General features: G+C 41.1%; 1 protein-coding gene across 1 annotated transcript; it reads right to left on the bottom strand.

Annotated features, from left to right (window-relative positions):
* Positions 1-546: 546 nt before the first annotated feature.
* On the bottom strand, positions 547-17516 carry SYT4 (synaptotagmin 4). The gene is made up of 4 exons (XM_083403038.1): positions 15852-17516; positions 11778-12592; positions 7062-7182; positions 547-5504 (listed from the first exon to the last, which is right to left on the bottom strand). The coding sequence occupies exons 1-4, from the start codon at positions 15883-15885 to the stop codon at positions 5197-5199; spliced, it is 1278 nt and encodes a 425-aa protein (XP_083259164.1). The 5' UTR covers positions 15886-17516; the 3' UTR covers positions 547-5196.
* Between the last annotated feature and the right edge of the window lie 1531 nt (positions 17517-19047).

Raw genomic sequence — 19047 nt, 5'->3', positions numbered from 1 at the left:
TTTCCAGATGAACTTATAAAATAGCTTTTAGTTATTCAGATCACATGTTCAGAGTGGCCTGTTTGAAGGTATGAAGCAACTAATCTTAGCATCACCTTCCTGGCTCTCAACCAGTCCCTTCCAGGGCTTACCATGTTAGGTCTCTGTTTATGTATTCCTTGATGATGCCATGAAGTAAGTAAGATGTCATAGATGTAGACTTATGGCCAAGAGGCTGATCTGTGGATCAGAGAGCTCCTGGTCTGAATCTCACCTCTTTATATCAACTCACTGAGTGGGCATAGACAAACCATCCCCTCTTGGCCTCAGTTTCCTCCATCTGCAATATGGAGGACTAAAATATAATAAATGCTTTTTACTTTATAGAGTTCTTATAGTGACTTATTTATCATGCATGTAGGGTGCTTCAGACAAGTTTTTGAGCATTGTTGTGGTGCATGACAGTAGACAGGGTCTCTTAAAAACTCACACTGAGTTTCACTCTTTAAAATAAAATTAAAAGCAGATTGGCATGCATCTGCAAAAAATATTTATATTGGGATGGGATGAATGAAAGTAGCAGTTTATTCTTGTCTTACATACATGGCACAACATACAGATCTGGCACAAAAAAGACATACAAATCCTCCAACATCCATGCTTCCTCCCAAAGAACTTCTATTGAATGTACAACATCATTAACAAATTGGTTATTGAGTTACAACAGATCTCCAAACATGAATAACCTCCCATTCAGGGTAATATTTTGCTTCATTGTATTAGTAGTAGAAGTTGTTGTTGTTAGCTACTTAGACAAACATTATTTTACATGTTTAATACAGGACATTATCCTTAACAGATTTCAAGATATTCACATTAAGAACCAAATACTTTATAAAACAGATTTTCCCCCCATTTCTTAAAGGCATGGTCACATGTATTTCAGTCCCATCTGGGTTAACAACTGGACTTTGCAAGACAAACGTTTCTTAAGAGCTAAAAAAAGGGACCCTATATACAATTTGCCCAGTGTAAAAAGAACTGGTCTCCCTACTGGGATAGCTCTTATCCCACCAGTAGGAAAACTACCCCTCAAGCCACTTAAAGCAGATATTAACCACTGGGTGGCAAAATGACAGATTGTCACAATCCTAGGTTTTATTCAGAAACAAAGAAAAGAAGGCATATTAAGAGTTATTTGGCTACTAGGGCTGGTGGCTAAAGCCTATCATCAAACAAGATAACTAGGTCTATTGTGTTAGCTAAGGCTTAGAACACATATTTTCAAACTTTCTAGCTCCAATAAGTTTTTTCTGCATTACCTGTTGCATGCTGCAACACTTTCTGAGAAACCCTCTAAGTCTCATACCCAGTTTGCATGAGTTGCTGCACAGACCTCTAGATCTAACCATAGCTACACAAGAAGTTTGAATGTTTCCCTGTGCAGTGCTTTTGAGACATCATTAGCCATATCCAGAGCAGACCCGCTGAAATTAATGGACCCCAGTTAGTAATGTGCATCCATTCCAATGGGTCTACTCTGAGCACGACTAGTGTTGGATATAACCCATTGTAAGAGAAGACCATTGATGGTAGAGAACTTTAAGGAAGGTTTCTCCTCCAATGCAAGACTTATTACTGGGAAACTTAGATGAACCTACAAGGAACCCAGCATTCCATCTGAAAACCACTAGGCTAGCCAAGTATTATTCAAATATTATCTTAAATCAGTCCCAATGAAATGTCAAGCTCATAGACCTTTCAACATGTGGTCTGTCCAACATGAATGTAGAATACCTAGCTTTTGATTAAGATTTGATTAAGATTTCCCTCCTAAATTCTTAGTACATCTACTGTCCAAGTGAACTTTACTTGCATATTTTGACTATTCAGATCACTGGACTAATCATGGATTAACAAACATCTTTCCTCTAAAGCTCATCAAGGCCTTCTGGGGTATCTCTGTTGACTTCATAGAGCTTTAGAAGTGATTCATAATTTCACTGGGACTACCTTGGAGTAAACATTCTGAGGATTTCAAGCCTGGACTGATTTTGGCCTACAAATAGCCTGAACAAAACAAAATAGATTTGAAATTTTTATACACACAAGTTGCATTACTATTATTCTTTGTACATAGAGCATTTTCATAAAAAGCGTGTTGTGAAAATGCCTTAGACCTTATATAAACACCATTATATCAAACACATCATTCAAAAACCTGGATAAATTACCAACACAAAAACCCGAAAGACCCCAAATGGAATTCTTTCAGTAATATTTGTTGCATATTTCACATTCCAGTCTCATCCTGTTCTGGCCAAATTATGGCTCTGGTTAAAAAAGAAGAAGAAAAAAAGCAACCACACAAACCTCTAGCAGTGTTAGCTAGAAGAAACCCAATTCCACTGTTAATCCACCATGGGTCTCATCCTTCTCCCCTTTCCTATGATGGTTCTGATCCACAATTCAGTAATACTAAAGTACTTGGATTTCAGCCAGTTAAGTCCCACTAAGGTCAATGAGAATGCTACCCTTATATCAAACATTTGCATCAAGTCACATGAAAGGCTGCCTGTCCTTGTACAGACCTATAAGATCACTTAGATCATTGACACCTTACAGAATATCACAGGACAGTGACCTCAAAAGAGGCATTTTCTGTCACCACCCTTGCACTCTGGAAAGCCCTACTGTCTATTATCCAGCAGTTGCTTCAGATATCTTGTAAAGACATGTCTTTTTGCCTTGACTTTTCCCAACCTATAATATTGGACCCTTTGGTTATTACTGAGGGTTGTACTGAGTGTTAGTCATAGTTAGTTAGATAAACAATCTATCATTAGGCCTATCTAGTGATAGGCATGATTATCTTTGGTCCATTAATTCCAAATGTTCTACTCCTGGGTATAACTCAGACATAGGGTTAGGACTAGGATTGGCTTGAAACTCCCAAAGACCTCAGTAATTATGAACAGTGGATCAAAATACACACATCTGAAACAGATCACTAGATCTAGTTTAGAAACATGCTGCTTCAGTACACTACAGAGCTATGAGAAAGTAGCTTTGCAACATGTTCTCCTTTCCAACACTTTAACAATTGTCACAATCCTGTTCTCCAAACAAAGCATTGTGGCACAATTACAGCAAGGGAATGAACCTGTGACCCTTTCAACAAAGCAAGACTCTCATCCTTAACTTTCCACATAACCTTTGCCTCCACTGCAGCCCATTGAGAATGATTTCCATAGAGACACATGCCTGGAAAATTCTATATCAGGCTGGATTATCTGCATTGTGCTTGCAGGAAGGATCCCATAATAAGGATATTAGATCTTTGATGACTCCTGCTTGCAGGATCAACCTAGGAACATCCAAAGCAATGAGTATGTATCACTGTGTTCTTCACATACATTTCTCAATGGGACTTTATAAAAAAACTCACACAAAGGCAAATATGATTCTGGAGAATCTCCTTCAGTAGCATCCAAACCCACCCCACCCCACTGCAGAACCATAATATCTACAGAAAGGATACTCCTGTATCTCAAGTATCTACCCAAAGAGGACAGGATAAGAAACTCTACTACTACAATTGTGCTAATCTGATAGATAAAAAAAATGGTTTCTAGTGTAAACACATGAATAAGTTTCACAGGATTTCAATAAGTGTGTGTGTGTGCCTTTGTTTCCTTTGTGAGGGGCCAGCACAATTTGCAATTGACCAAGTAGAATGTAACCCGCAAACTATGTAAACCAGCCCATTAGGGGCTCAGCAAAGCTGCTTTTAATATTGGCCTGAGGATGCATTTTTTTCCTGGTGGGTCCTCAAGCAAGTAGTTAACAGGACACTTCACATACCTGGGTTTGGCTTGGCAGGTCACAAGTTGGGCTGGTCTGGTCTTAAATTACACTTCATCCTCCTAATCTGGGGAAAAAATCCTGATCCTATTATCACATGCATACCATCATGTTATGATCCTAATATTACCCACCCACCCTCCAGAGTTCTACCCAGTTGCCCAGTGGCATGAATGACAGCTAATTAAGTGAGTTCTATGGTCAAACAGCTCATTTACACATTAGTCAGCATGAGGTATAAAGCTTGCTCCAGAGCCTGATTCTGCTAAAACCCACTTTTAAATCTTTACCCACTTAGAATGGATTATTATTTTTTTGCAGGATCAGTGCTTTGTACGTATCTCCTCTCTTTTTAAATTTTTTATAGGATTTTTAATTTTGTTTTTAGAATAATCAAACAGAAAGATATAAGGGATGCCGTAAGTTTCAGTTCAAACAGTAATTGTTTCAAAATACACCGGGTGAAAGATATAACACTCTACAGTATTTTCAATTGGTTATAAATTTTCAATGTTGTTGGGGGTTTTTTGGCCAAAAACGTAAAGAAATCCCACCACAGGCTATACTTGAAGCACAAATCCTAAACATACTGTAAAATTTACACTCTCCAACATCAGTGTCTAAGCCCTTTATTAAACAAAGTGAGTTATTTTGGGGATACTTACAGAGTATTTGAATGTAAGCTAATGGAACCAACCTCTCTCTTTCTCTCTTTGAAATCTAAACTATATTTCACGGGTTAATTAACAAAGTGGACCATAGCTATGCAGTGTGGCTTGACAAAAATCTCTTGAGTTTTTGGACTGCTCAAAGTATAAATACTCAACCTTATGAAAAGTGGTTGAGTTTCCATAAAATAATGTTTGTGACACATTATGATGCTGAAGGGATTGCCCTCCCCATACACTCCATTTCTCCAGATTTTTATTTTAAACTTTTACAAAATGCAGGTGCTTCTAGACTTAGCAACACATATTAATGAGATTATCTTCATCTGGGTGACAGCAGTAATCTAGGGTTCCTGGTACTTTAATAATAAAAAACAAGACTTCTTAATTGTGTTTACAGCATTTTGTGTCTCTATAGCTGTGTAAACTCCAGTAGAATATGAACCTCTGATGATATTACGTCACTTTCTGTATAGCTTGCAAAAGAAAAAAGAGAGAGCCTGAACTGAATGAGAAAAGTTAATTACCTTCTGTTTTGATAATTCATTTCAGTCCTAATAACAGTAACAAAAACAATGTCTTTTAAAAAAATGTCACAAGCCTGTGATTATACATTGCAAAGAAAGAAAACTGATCCTTGCCTATGGAATTTTTGTTTAAAAGTTCCAACCTCTTGTTTCCGCTGTTAGCCATCACACAACATGTGCCATTTGGCAATTTGTCTCCTAGGATATTCACAGATTTCCTTCCAGTGTTCTCCTGCTGTTCCTTCTGCCGAAGCCCCCAAGGTTAACCGGCCAATGATTTCATTCCGGGATCCCCTATCTGAATCCAAAACCAAGAATTCGATGCTGATCTCTTCGAGACCCTCGCAAGGAATATCAAAGACAAAAAGTTCATTGAACACTGCATTGGGGGTGCACTTCTTGACGTGGGTTTTCTTTTTGGAGATCCTTTTCTTGGCATGGTATAGGTTCACTTTCACATAGGGGTCTGCAAAAGACAAGCAAAATCCAACCAATATCACACTGCTGAAGAACCAAGTCCAATAGTCCAGACTTCCTTGTCTTCCCCTGCACTAAGGTTCTCACCATGCTTTCATCTCTACCAGTTATTCCTGTGCAGGAGAATCCGGCTAGAACTGATTGGCAAGATTAGCTTTGTCCACTGGGGAAAAGCTCCAAATAATAATAATAATAAATAATAATAACAATAATAATAAATGTGCCAGCTCATGCTCGCATGCTACCTGACCACCGGTTGCTGCATTTACCAGTAAGGGACAAGGTGGTGAGAAGCTTGGCACAACTGGAGGTACAACAGCATAATCTGGCGCTCTCACTAATGCACCCCATTGCAATCACCACTAAGCCACATTTTCCTTGTTCTTCTGTCCCCCAGTAGACACAACAATGTGCTGGTCTCCGCTCCAGGGACCATATGCCCTCCCCTCAGATGCCCTCCAGATGCGCTGGTCTCTTCTCTAGTTGCCCCATCTTATATGGATCTTTCAGCATGTCACATTTTCTTCGTGATCCCTTTCACTCTCTTTCACTTTCATTGCAGGAGGTTGGACTCAGGTGACCATCAGGGTACCTTCCAAATCATAGAATCAATTCTATGAATCTCGGTTATTTGAGGGAGGGATGGGCAGAACCACCCAGCTCCACTCCAGTTACCTCTGCCCCCACACCTGTAAAGCAGACTTATGACAAACATTTTGGGAGATAGCTTATATTTGTTAAAATATAACTAGTTCACGGAACATCCAAATAACCAAAAATTCAGAAAATATGAGCAGGTGAGAATTCCATCTAACTGGTAGGGAAACCTCCCTCTAGACCATGAATAGATGACACAGCTGCAGTCTGTGGCTCCTCATAAAGGAGGGGTGGGAAAGGACTCCCTCATTCCTAGATGAGTCATGGGTAGAAGCACACCCAGGCTCTACTGCCCAGAGTTCACCCAAAATGTGAAAGACAGATCTAAAGGGTACCCCATTAAATCCCCCCAGGCATAAAGCACTGGCAGATCCCTAAAGGGTGCCATTGACCCAATAATCCCATCGTTTGTCTACAATTATTCTTCCCAACTTCCTTACCTGCCTGGACTCCATGCTCAATGAGAAACAAATCCCAGCTGCTCCCCAAATTGTCAATCAAGTTACCCAACAGTGTGGAGCAGGCTTCCTCAACCTTGGCCCTCCAGATGTTTTTGGCCTACAACTCCCATGATCCCTAGCTAGCAGGACCAGTGGCCAGGGATGATGGGAATTGTAGTCGCAAAACATCTGGAGGGCCGAGGTTGAAGAAGCCTGGTGTGGAGCAAACCCTAAACGAAGTCCCTAAAGGTTAATTAAAGAACTGCCACCCAAAATATTCCTACTCAGTTCCTTGAACAGGTGACTAGCCAGGGCCCACACTGAATCTAAAGGAGGGAGGGCACAGCTCCTACTCCTTTGCTACTTCTTGGTCCAGGCTCTTAAGTCTATGACAGTGTTAATTATAAATCCAAATATATGCATGTAATAATGCAGCATTTTGAAATTACCTGATAATCCAGAAACATCAGCTTTGGGTAGGTGTCTGGCCTTTAAAACAACCACCGTGAGAGTATTTGTTGTAGACTGGTAACAGAGAGAAATCAGCAGCTCGCCGCGTCCGGAGGACTTCTAGAGAATTAGAAAGATAGTTCATATGTAGCAGACATCAAAGAATCGTAAAATTGTTGAGTTGGGAGGGATCCTAAGGGTCAGGTAAACCAACCCCCTGCAATTCAGGAATCACAGCTAAAGAATCCCTGACAGATGTCTATCTGGCCTTTTCTTAAAAACCTGCAATAAAGGAGAGTCTACCACTTTCTGAGGTAGTCTGTTCCACTGTCAAACAGCTCTTACCATCAGAAAGTTCTTCCTAATGCTTAGTTGGAATCACTTTTCTTGTCATTTGAATCCACTGGTGTTGGTTTTACCCTCTGCAGCAGCAGAAAACAAGCTTTCTCCATCTTCCATGTGACAGCCCTTCAAATATTTGAAGATGGCTATCCGTCTGGGATTACCCTAGCCTCACCCTATCCCACCCCACCCAAAAAATGATGTATATGCAGATCTGCTACTAGATGGGCAACTCAGAACTATGACTATATATATTGGTGGTTTTAAAGCATATTGAATCCTTGGCCAGCCAGTCTATTGAAATGTTGTCACAAATAGCATCTGACAAATTAGTGTTTTGATGGACTTATGAGAACGTAAGGTACAAATCAGATCTCTCCCCTCCCCCCGCTACAAAACCAATATAGTCCCCTTGATAGAGGAAAATATTTAAGTATGAAAATAGAAAACATGGAAGCTTCAACACTCCAGGTCACACACAGGGGCTTGTTGCATTAAAAACCATAAAAGCTGCAGATGGGAATATTGCTTGGTACACACAGAAGCAATTTGATTTGACGCTTGATCTTTTGAAAGCAATTACTAAAAAGTCAATACATAGGCAGGTTCTCGGGAAGGGCTATGGGTTGCCCAGGCTTTGAGACATCTATTAGGTTTGGAATTTTTTTAAAAAATAAATGGGCTTCCACTTATGTTGAAGTGACTTCCAAATCAATTTACAAACACACAGTAAAGACTTTGACTTGGAAGCAAGCCCCCTTGATTTTTATGTGGCTTACATCAAAGTAAAATGCTCAGGATTGGTGCCAGAACAACTGATATTCAAAACACCAATGCCTTTATTCTAAAACATGCTTACCCTGATTGGCCAGGTGAGATGTAATGAACTACTGGTAACTTCAACTAAATTGTTCGAAGACTCAGATTTTGGTTGTGCAAGTACTATGAGTTAATTCAGTAGCTGACAACCAGAGTGTCCAGAGAGCTGGAGATGCCCAATGGACTAATTACACATAGGTGGGTGTGACCAGATGGTGGAAAGAAGCAGTGGTGGGTGGAACCAGGAACAAAGGCAAAATCAGTAGAGAAGTGGAAGGAGAAGGAGGAAACTTAGATGTGCAATGGATATGGATAAATCCTGAGCCAAAGTGAGTTGCTTTTGAGGAATTCTGAACTTGTCTGATATCTATCTGAGGGACCCCAAACCAAGAGAAGACAATACAAAGCTCCTTGTGGTGTCTTTATGACTCAGAATCACACACACACAAAAAGAACTGCAGAAAACTTGTCTGCTAAAAGCAAAACTAATGTCTCTAAGTTTACCATATAAGGAAAGTGAGAGGCTGGGAGTGAGAGCGAGGAATCACAAAGGCAAATGTGAAGGTAGAGTGGAGGGAGAGCTTTACTGTCATTGACAGATAATCAGAGATAAATATTTTACCTGGAAAGTGAATCCCAATTATTTTTAAAGAAGCCTAGCACAAGTTCCCTTTGACCTACTTGTCTGAAATTTGGCAGATTTCTTACCAATGGAACATCTCTCATATCTGCTATTTTCAGACCAATTGCCCAGAAAACGTCACAGGAGATTAAGTGATATTGTTATCCCCCCCAAAAAATTGTAAAGGCTGGAACATAAATCTCTGCAGATATCCTTTTGCATATTCTATGCCTGCAAAATCCATCATTTTCTGCCAAATGAAAAATGGAAAACTTTATACCTTTTCTTAAAAAACAAAACAAAAACAAACTTTAAAGTTGCACAGCAGCAGAAAATGAAATAAAAGCCTAGACCTATCTGCCTGTTATTTGGAAGGCTTTATCCACTCTGGAGAGGCTACTATGCCTGAAAATTTCATTCGCTTCTGTCAACAGGGAAAATACATATAGATTGTCTTCCCAAAATTCCCAATCCTTTGATGCTGTGCTGAATTAGGCAGCCTACAAAATACTTCGTGGCCCATTTTCTGAAGTGCAGGATTAGGGACCAAAATGAATCCTGTGGTTGGTGCATACCCCCTAGGAAAAGAAATCCATCTGTAAACTATCAACTCAACCCCCTGGCAAGAGTGATCTGTCACTCCCATAATAATCTACTAGGTGGAGTGGGAGGGCGGAAAGGAAGTGACACAAAGAGGGAGAACAGGGTTAACTGCATATGGATCATGGCCATGGAGATGCAGGCTAATACTCATAGCCATAGAAATCAATGGAGAATTTTTTTTATTTTTTTTTGCCATTGACTTTATTGCAATGTTGATTGCAATGTTACAGCCCACCACTTGATTAAGCTCTTGGATTAAACCATTTTTCCTTCACTGATGAAGTCAATGTAACCGTATTGATCTTTGTTCAAGGACTTCAGATTCAAATGGAGCAACTTCTACCTAGATATAGAGTTTGCATTTGGTTGGAACTCATGAACCTATTGATCCAACAAACTTTAGGTTATATGTTGTTTTGGGTCAGATTTGCATATCCATGTTGCCACTGTAGCCAGCATGTGTTAATGTGCCATCATGAGTTAATCATTGTCAATAGCACTTTTATATCACCCAATAGGAGCTCAAACCCACTCCTTTTCCACTGAGGAGATTTATTTATTTTCCTGAGAGACAAGTGTTGAGTAAGTGTTAAAAGTAACATTGCCTGAACCAGACCCGAGTTGCACTTTTGTTGTGAGATACTTAAGGTAAGATATCCTGCTAAGATTTGCACTGTCCCCTGGATTCAAAGTAATCCAAGCTAAGTCTACACTGGTAGGAAAAGGAAGAATCTCAAGGGGATAAGTTCCATTGCAGAATGCAGGTGAGATTGCCATTTTCAAATGCCACAATCTTTAAGAATGTTCAGGGAGGGAGGGAGGGAAAGGGAGATTACAATGGATTTTCCAGCTGAAGCATGAAGTGGCCCAGACCACTTGGCTAGGACTGGCTAATCTTGGCTAGGACTGGCTAATCTGACATTGCTGGACTCTAATAAGTTCCTGCTAGCATGGCCAATAATAAGGGATGGTGGAAGCTGGAGTCTGATAGCATCCGGAAGGTCACATGGTGATCACATCTACTCTATAATCTAAAGCACTTCATTCCCACCTCATCCAAGAACTTCAACAGAACTACTTATGACTGTTGGAAAGAGCAGTTAGTGTTCCAATACCATTTTCAGTTATGCACAGGTAGGACCTGCCAACAAAATGCTGTACTGGATATGGATCTGCACTCAGATAATTAAATCCACTACCAGTATATATTGGATGCAGAAATCCCACTGGTAACAATTACGTGCTGCAGGATCACACACTGAGTTGCTGCTTAAAACCCCCAGAAAACAGTGGGAATCTTTTAGTTCATCACAATGGGTTTCCAAGTCATAGGTACTCTTGCTCACAAAGCTGAAAGGTTGACACAGTGTTGTCTATCCCCCTGAAACCTCTCACCACATGGAAACTCAGTGAGCCCATAACATTATTTTAACCTGGAGGATTTACAAATGTAGGTCATGGAATGTAGACCTAAGATGGGAGGAGAAGGGCTTAAGAGTTTGATTTACATCTGTTTGGAACCCTACAGAGGAACAAGTAAAAGCAGGAGGGATCATTTTGAGTGGAGAAAAATGGCAGAATCCAATGGGTTAAAATCTCCCAGCTTCTATCTGTCTGTTCCTAATCAGCCCCTCCCCAAGCGGTTTTCGATTTATTTCATTTTTAAGACTGTTGAGTGTAACAATACACTAGATTACACCGTAGCCCACAGATTATGCCTCCAGCGTGATGGTATATCACAGATATGGGGAACCTGTGGCTCTCCGGATATTGCTGGACTAAACTCTCACCATCCCTAACCACAGGCCATTATTGTGGCTGCAGGGGTTGATGGGGGTTGGAACGCAACAACATTTCTCAGCCATGGTATATAGGTAAGTCACTTTTAGATACTTTGGTGTAAAAAAGTGACAAATAAATATAATAAATAATTAAATACATGAATAACAGACATTTGTTTTTTCACCTTATCCCATATATGCCCACTCTACCTCTTCAATCTGTAAAACTTGCACTGTTATGAGCTCTGCAAAATATCTGTTCTGCATTTGACTGATGAAGTCCCTTCCCTCTGAGGGTTTATCAATACACAAACTGGGCCATCATACCTAGATATTTTAAGAACCCTTGTTGAAATAAATGAAATGGGGATATAGGCAGACATCCTTCACATTGTTGAGACTCTCTAGTTTATTTTATATATTCAAGATGCATGTAGGCTGTTGTCAGGGTGCTATACTTAGATTCTGCCTTTAGAAAAACTGTTAAGTGCTGAGATAGGGCAGATGAAATAAGTTGATAATACAAAATATGACTCAAGATCAATTACCCTAACATTCTTTTTGATGATCTCCTTGTTCATCAGCATCCTTCCTTCAGACAACTCAATCCCGGACAGAGGAAAGAGAACTTCTCCAATGATGTCATCTCGGGAAAATCGGTCAAAACTTAGGATCATAAAGTGAAGGCTGAGATCTTGGACTTGAGTATAAGGGATTCCATAGAAGGTGAAGGTTTCGTCAAAAGCTGGGTCTAATGTTTTTCTCAGTACTCGAGTTTTCACCTTGTGCTTCTTCTCCGGCAGTATCGTCATTTTGATGTATGGATCAGAAGTCATTGACTGTTCATCCATGGCAGGCAAGCCACGTGCTTCCTTGATGTTCACCATGAAAGCCTTCTTCTCAAAGTTATACTCAATGGAGAAGAAGAGAGTCCCTAATTTATCTTGCTTCTCTTCAGAAGATATGGAAGTAACAGACTTCAGGCTATCAGGGGAGACAGAATCTTTTTCCCTCTCAGGAAAGAGCTTTGGAGTGAAGTTCTCGAGATCTGAGGAGTTTGGTATTTTGGGGGTTGTTTTGGGGAAATTGCCGTTCAGATCTCGTTTCTCCAGGTCAAGGTGGAGAGAGGTCTTTGGCATAACCGGTTTGCTCTTGCCTTCTTCCTTGTCCTCTGCCCCAAACTTCTTTTTGCTGTTGAGGTTCTCAGGATAGATGTCGACGCCCTTCAGCACATGAACAAATTTGTAAGGCGGGGTCTTATTTGATTTGGAAGATTTGCGTTGGCAGCAGATCCAAGCAAAGAGGGAGACAGTGAAGACCAGCCCAAAGGCGCTGAAGATTCCAACCACAGTTGGAATTTCATCTGCAAGTCAAAGCACATGGCAACAAATGCATGAACGGCAGACTTCAGAGGTTGAAAGCAGTAGTTAAACTAACTATGCAAAGGTGAGCCAACTGGTGAAGCAGGGAGAATGAACTGCTAGGTATACTTTATAACAATAAAGCCTATTCATGTTGTGCCCCCTGCAGGTGTGAACGTGTATCAAAAACTCTGGCTGGGCATGTTTGCTGTTGCATGCAAACCTGGAACAAACACAGTTCAACAATTGTGCTTATAACAACTGACACACTTCTGTTCAATTTTGCTGCTGCCCCATATAAAATTTATGAATTCAGTACACATATAAACATCTCTAGCTCCCTCCTACACCCTTCACATTAGTCTAAGTAGATAAAAGAGAATTTGAAATATGTGTTAGTCATATGCATGACATCCACTTTTATATTATGGATTTCCCTTTGTGTTCAAGAAGCTACATATTTTCATGCCCTCATTGCAGGAAGGGACTGGTGTTTGGCATGAAAATGCAAAACTTAGAGTCTTAGGATATTCTTGCCATCAGCCTGGTGTCAGTTTTCTATGCAACACTGAACATATGCAGCTAGCCATTACATCTTGTGCTATTTGTCCACTATACAAGTGCATGTTTAAATCCATCTGTGCACCTAATATTTTGTAAGCATTGGATCTATCTAGTTGCAGAGGCAAAAATGACGTTCAAAGCTACCCAGAGATGAGGGCATCTAAAACAACATTTCAAGGAAGCACATTTTCCAGCCGCAGCAAGTAAATCAATTTCCCGAGAACTTCTTTCCATCCCGCGTATGAATCAGCCCACATTCCAAATGGCAATAGGGAAAATAGCATGAAAGCTGCAATGACATCTGGCGCATGGATAAAAGAGGAGCATTAGCATTTCATGAGTAAGCAGTGCAGGGCCAAATGAACGCCACTAATTGGAAATCCAATTCTGTCCATAAGTAACATTTCTAAGTGAGTCTAAGTACCACACACTGGTAGCACCAATCAAGGCTAAGTCCACATTCTCCAAGCGAAATGGGGGACTCATGAAATATTAATGCAATGGCATTGCTTATGCAGGAAGGTAGCAAGAGTGCTGGTGTTCTAACAAATGATCAGCATCCTCTCTGTTTAAGAGAGAGTGAACGAACAGTTCCCTTGAAAGGATAAGTAAATCTCTGCTTGAGATGCAGAACGAGCCTCCCGAACTTGTGTAAGCAGATCCCTGATCTCCAGTTTAAACGACAGGGGGACACACACACACACACACACACACACTAGACTTGCACACCCAGCCTTGGCATTAAAATAATGACTTGAATTGTTTTTAATCGAATCCATGGAGAAATGAAGGGTCCCACATATAAATGAGCTATTGAAGAGTTAGCATCAGCTCTCACTACCTACCTTGCCACTTTTATAGGACTGTTAGCATGGGAGATCTTTTCTCACTCTGGCTGACTGCTTTTGATTAGCGTAGATTTGTAATGAACTTACTACATGCAGGGCATGGAAATGGGTTAGTGTGCAGAAAACCTTGCTTTGGGGTAGAGCACTGGTCACTGGGTCAGTTCCACCCCTTACATTTATGTGGACTGGGTCACTTTTTCTTTATTTCTTTTTCCTCATACAAAATATGGGGCTAGGAGACAAGACACAACCCATAAACAGTGAGGTAATGACAGTTGCATAAGATGCTTGGGAAAGAGGCCAGACTGGATCATTAACTCGGCTGAACAGATTTTAATGGCCAATTGACATATTTGCAAATACTCTTTTGAAGCTTGCATGCCGAAGTATTGTCTCCAGCAGCAGGAATGATGGTGCAAGTTACAACCACAGCCTCTGAGAGGAAGAATGCCACAGTTTTATATTAATTATCCTCATAAAGTCAGTTATCAGGTGAGCAAGCTGTCACAAATGAAATTAGAAACACCCAGGGGGGGTGATACAAGATGAAATCAAAACTAAATGTGCTGTACAATAGCTGCCAGTGGGCTTACAATCTGCCTTCCTTGCTGTTTTCATATGGCAAAGCAATTGCTTAGGTATTATAGCAGCTATATGGAAATGGTAGACTGGTTTGAAAATGTGCTGTTTCTGAAAGTGAGTAGGACAGATTACAGAAGTGTTAACTGGAAGGGGCAGAATCTAGACACACGGCACAAATATGAACTGACCCAGTTTGAGTTGGGACCCAAAGAATTCAACTATGCCAACATAATTTTAAACTCCTATTAACTTCATCTAGAGGCTAGTGGAACTGACATATATGACTTACAGTTTACTCTCAGAGTCTCGGGTGTTCTTTGACTGTGGAGGAGCTGTGCTGCTACCCTGGCATATGGCAATGATAGCTATCAGGACAACATGAATAAAAGTAAGGTAAAAAGGTAAAGTGGTCACTAGCTGAACCACCCTCTAGGGACAAGGGGAGGGAAACAACTTTATTTATATGAATGTATACAGCTCTCTCTAGGTCTAAAAGATAATGAGCCTACTTATTTAAAGTTTAAGCAGATATATTGGTGCAGAAAGGTGTTGTTTTTTAATTGCCTACTTTGAATATGAGAAGAGAACCAGGGTTTAACTTTAGTTTCTGTGTGCGCACACACACACACACACAATACTTAGTTCAAATCATTTTTTAAGGGAGGGGTACTTTGCATACACTCCCTTAGCAACATCACTAATGACAGGAGAAAGACAGTTGCAGAGGAAGAGAGCAAGCCTATGGACAGATGAGTGGGTGGGTGGATGACTAATCTATTTGAGTAAATATCTATCTGTTCCTCTCTTGAAAGAAGCAGTTATGGCAATTATCCTGAGAACATGTAGAATATGGATTTGGAATGAAATGCATATAACTGATTCTTCTCTAAAGCTAGATCACAACAAACAGTATCTTTCTCCAGACACTCCCCACCCCCACCCCAAAATACACACCTCACGGTGCATATATTTTACTTGTGAATTTTTGGGAGCCATAGAAGGAGCACGGCGGAAATCAATAAACTGTAGAACTAATAAAAAAGGGGTGTAAAACTTCTGTAAAACCCAAGCATCATATAAAGGATGCTTTTAAGGAGAGGCGACTGACGTCGCTCATATCAGAGCACAGGAACAGCCTTAGCTTTCCAGCGCTGGATTTCCCCCAGGAGCCCGAAATAGTAGTCATATAATTGCCTTTTCCAAAGCACCTGAATGAAATGAAATTAATCAAGCCTTCAAGATCGGGTTTTTAAAAGAAGACGCTTACCAAATTCTTCCCGGCTGGCTGCAATCGGAGCCATGTTGCTTGCTGCGCGCTCTGTCCAAGGTGCTGAAACCGCTCTTTCCTTTTTTTGCCCCTGTGCTCAGCCGCTCACTGAAGAGGAGGGAGGGAGAAAACGCATATACGTACACACAACCAAGGGAGTCTTGTTTTCCAACGTGATGAAAACACAAGCCTGAAAGATCGGGAAGGTTTTAGAAGGAGGAGGAGGAGGTGGAGAGGAATGGGTGGGGGGAAAGGGGAGGGAGGGTCTAGTACAGTCCTCCTTTCCTGCACACTGATTCGTGAGCCCTTGTCCTGTGGTTCAGATCTTCTGACTAACTGAGCTCTGAGACTGAAGACGTGGTTGAAACCCAAATTGACGCAATCCTGACGCTACAGAACTGAAATCAGTACCTCCCCCTCCCCCCCCCCACTCCTGGGAATCCGGCACACATTCATCAATTATTTTAACGGCTCTGCTGCAGGAGATTAGCTCACGTTCTCAGTCGGACACAGACAGCAATGCTAATTTCTAGGGCCAAATCTCCCAATGTCTTTATAAGGCACAGTCGGACTTTATTTTTTTTAAGTATATATTATTAATGTTTTATCCATGTTTTCTGTGACGGTGCTCTAAATGGAGAAGACGAAAGCCCTGGAGGCGAATGACCCAGATCCGTGCCTTTTCTGTTCTTTTCTCTCTCCCACTCTCTAAGATGAAACGCTTGGTTTGACTGGATTGCCAAACGGTTTTGGTTCTCATTGAAGACTGCAGGAAGTGGAACGTTTGTGTTTCTGGGAGTTACTGCAATATCTGTATCATGCCCTTCTAACAGACTACATTTTTATTTTGTTGTATCTAGTCCCACCCCCCGCTTTTCTCTCTCACACAAAACCTTTTCATAACAAAATCTTTTTTTTAAAAAAAAAAAAATCAGCTTTGATTCACAACATAGTTGATACACAATATTCTACTTCCCAGACACATATAAAATTGAAACTCTAAATTAACCAGAGTTGCCAAATGGCCTTTATCCTCCATGGGAGTAGCCAGACTATTTGAAGGGAGGGCAGAAACTCTTATTCGTGTCACTACCATGAAGTTTCCATGGGCAAATAGTCTCCCCTATATATTCATTTTTTTAAAAAAATGAACCTAGCTCACTGAATCATTTCTAATACAAGACAGCAATGTAAGCCCCATTGAGCTCAATGGGATTTACATGATTAGCATTGGACTGTGAAAGATGCTGTCATGAGGACTGGTGTTTTCCACAATTATGTGATGCACATGTACATATGTTTGTGTGAATGACTATACACATACTGTAGTGAATTTGAAAATCAACATGTGGGCTAAGCTCCTCAAAAATGGTACAGATTGGGTGTACAATAGCATGTGTGTTGAATGCACCAATGCATAATCTTGTGCAGAATACTACATCCAGAAGTATTCCAGATGTAATCCAGAATACTGGATTATTGGTCCATCTAGCTCAGTGTTGGCTACACTGACTGGCAGCAGCTCTTGGGGATGCCAGAGTTTCAACCTGGGGCCTTCTTCATCCAATGCAGCCACTGAGCTGCTGTGAATAATATCTTCTGACCTGGAAGTTGTCCTGTATGGGTTTGGGGCTAGGTGTATAATGAGAGAATGGAGCTCTGTACATGCTCAAAATCACTACAGTGGTACCTCGGGTTACATACGCTTCAGGTTACATACGCTTCAGGTTACAGACTCTGTTAACCCTGAAATAGTGCTTCAGGTTAAGCACTTTGCTTCAGGATGAGAACAGAAATCGTGCTCCGGCGGCGCAGCAGCACCAGGAGGCCCCATTAGCTAAAGTGGTGCTTCAGGTTAAGAACAGTTTCAGGTTAAGTACAGACCTCCGGAATGAATTAAGTACTTACCTGAGGTACCACTGTATTAATGAGCTGAGCTATGGTGCCAATTAAGCCTTGCCCCACATCAAAATAAAAGCCAAACTACCCCACTCTTCCAAATACTTTATAACTCTGGTGTGCATGAGTGCACAATCTTTGGTGTCTTTCCTCCATATTCATGCTTGCCCAGCTAGGACAACTACACACAAGAATAGAAAGTAAAGTAAAACATGGTTAAATTTCAACCATTCTTCCTCAACAATAACATTATCAAGGGAAGGCAACAGAGCTCAGCTCTTGGTTGTCTCCTTGCTGTTCATTACCAATTTTCTTGTTGTGTTCATTCTTGAAACATCAGATTCAACCCAGGAGAGTACATGGGGATGCACAGTGTTCCATGTGAACAGGGACTTTGTCATTCATTGCAGTACCAGAGAATGTTTTGGCACACTTTGGATATATGATTGGGTCATGATATGAACACCCTTGGTTAGGCACTTGGTGAGAACTGAGGGTCAGTTGCATGTCCACCCAGCTGAAGCCAAGGTAGTGAACTGTGTGTTGATCAACCAAACCAGGAAGAAAAGCTCCTCATGGAAACATGCCCTCTGATCCATGAATTTGTCTAATCCTTTTTTTAAACCATTGACATTGGTAGTCATCACTGCCTCCTATGAGAACAAGTTCCACAGTTTCTATGGATTGTGTGGTTTCAGCTCAGCCATGGTTGAACTTTAAACTGTATGGGGGGATGCCTAGCCAGTCAGCTTCCCAGATAGATTTGTCCCATGTGTTATGTTTAAAGTGTCCACCAATGTGAAAGGTAATAGGTAAAGGACCCCCGACAGTTAAGGCCAGTCGCGAACGACTCTGGGGTTGCGGCACTCATCTCGCTTTACTGGCCGAGGGAGCCAAGGTTTGTCCACAGACAGTTTTTTCTGGGTCATGTGGCCAGCATGACTAAGTCACTTCTGGCGAAACCAGAGCAGCACACGGAAATGCCATTTACCTTCCCGCCAGAGTGGTACCTATTTATCTACTTGCACTTTGACGTGCTTTCGAACTGCTAGGTTGGCAGGAGCTAGGACTGAACAATGGGAGCTCACCCCGTCGTGGGGATTCGAACCGCCAACATTCCGATAGGCAAGCCCAGAGGCTCAGTGGTTTAGACCACAGTGCCACCCGCGTCCCTGTGAAAGGAGCAGGCCTCAAAGGCTCTGTGTGAGTGCCTGGAAATAAATAACGAAAGGAAAGAAAAGGCATTATCTGGATTGATCCCACTTTACTCCCCCTCCCTCTCTGTGTTGTTTTGCTA

The sequence above is a fragment of the Podarcis tiliguerta genome, assembly GCF_965153285.1.
Source record: "Podarcis tiliguerta genome assembly, chromosome: 11".
In the NCBI taxonomy this organism is placed as follows: Eukaryota; Metazoa; Chordata; class Lepidosauria; order Squamata; family Lacertidae; genus Podarcis; species Podarcis tiliguerta.
Note: the sequence above shows the minus strand (reverse complement) of the source record. Positions and strands in the feature narration are given on the sequence as shown.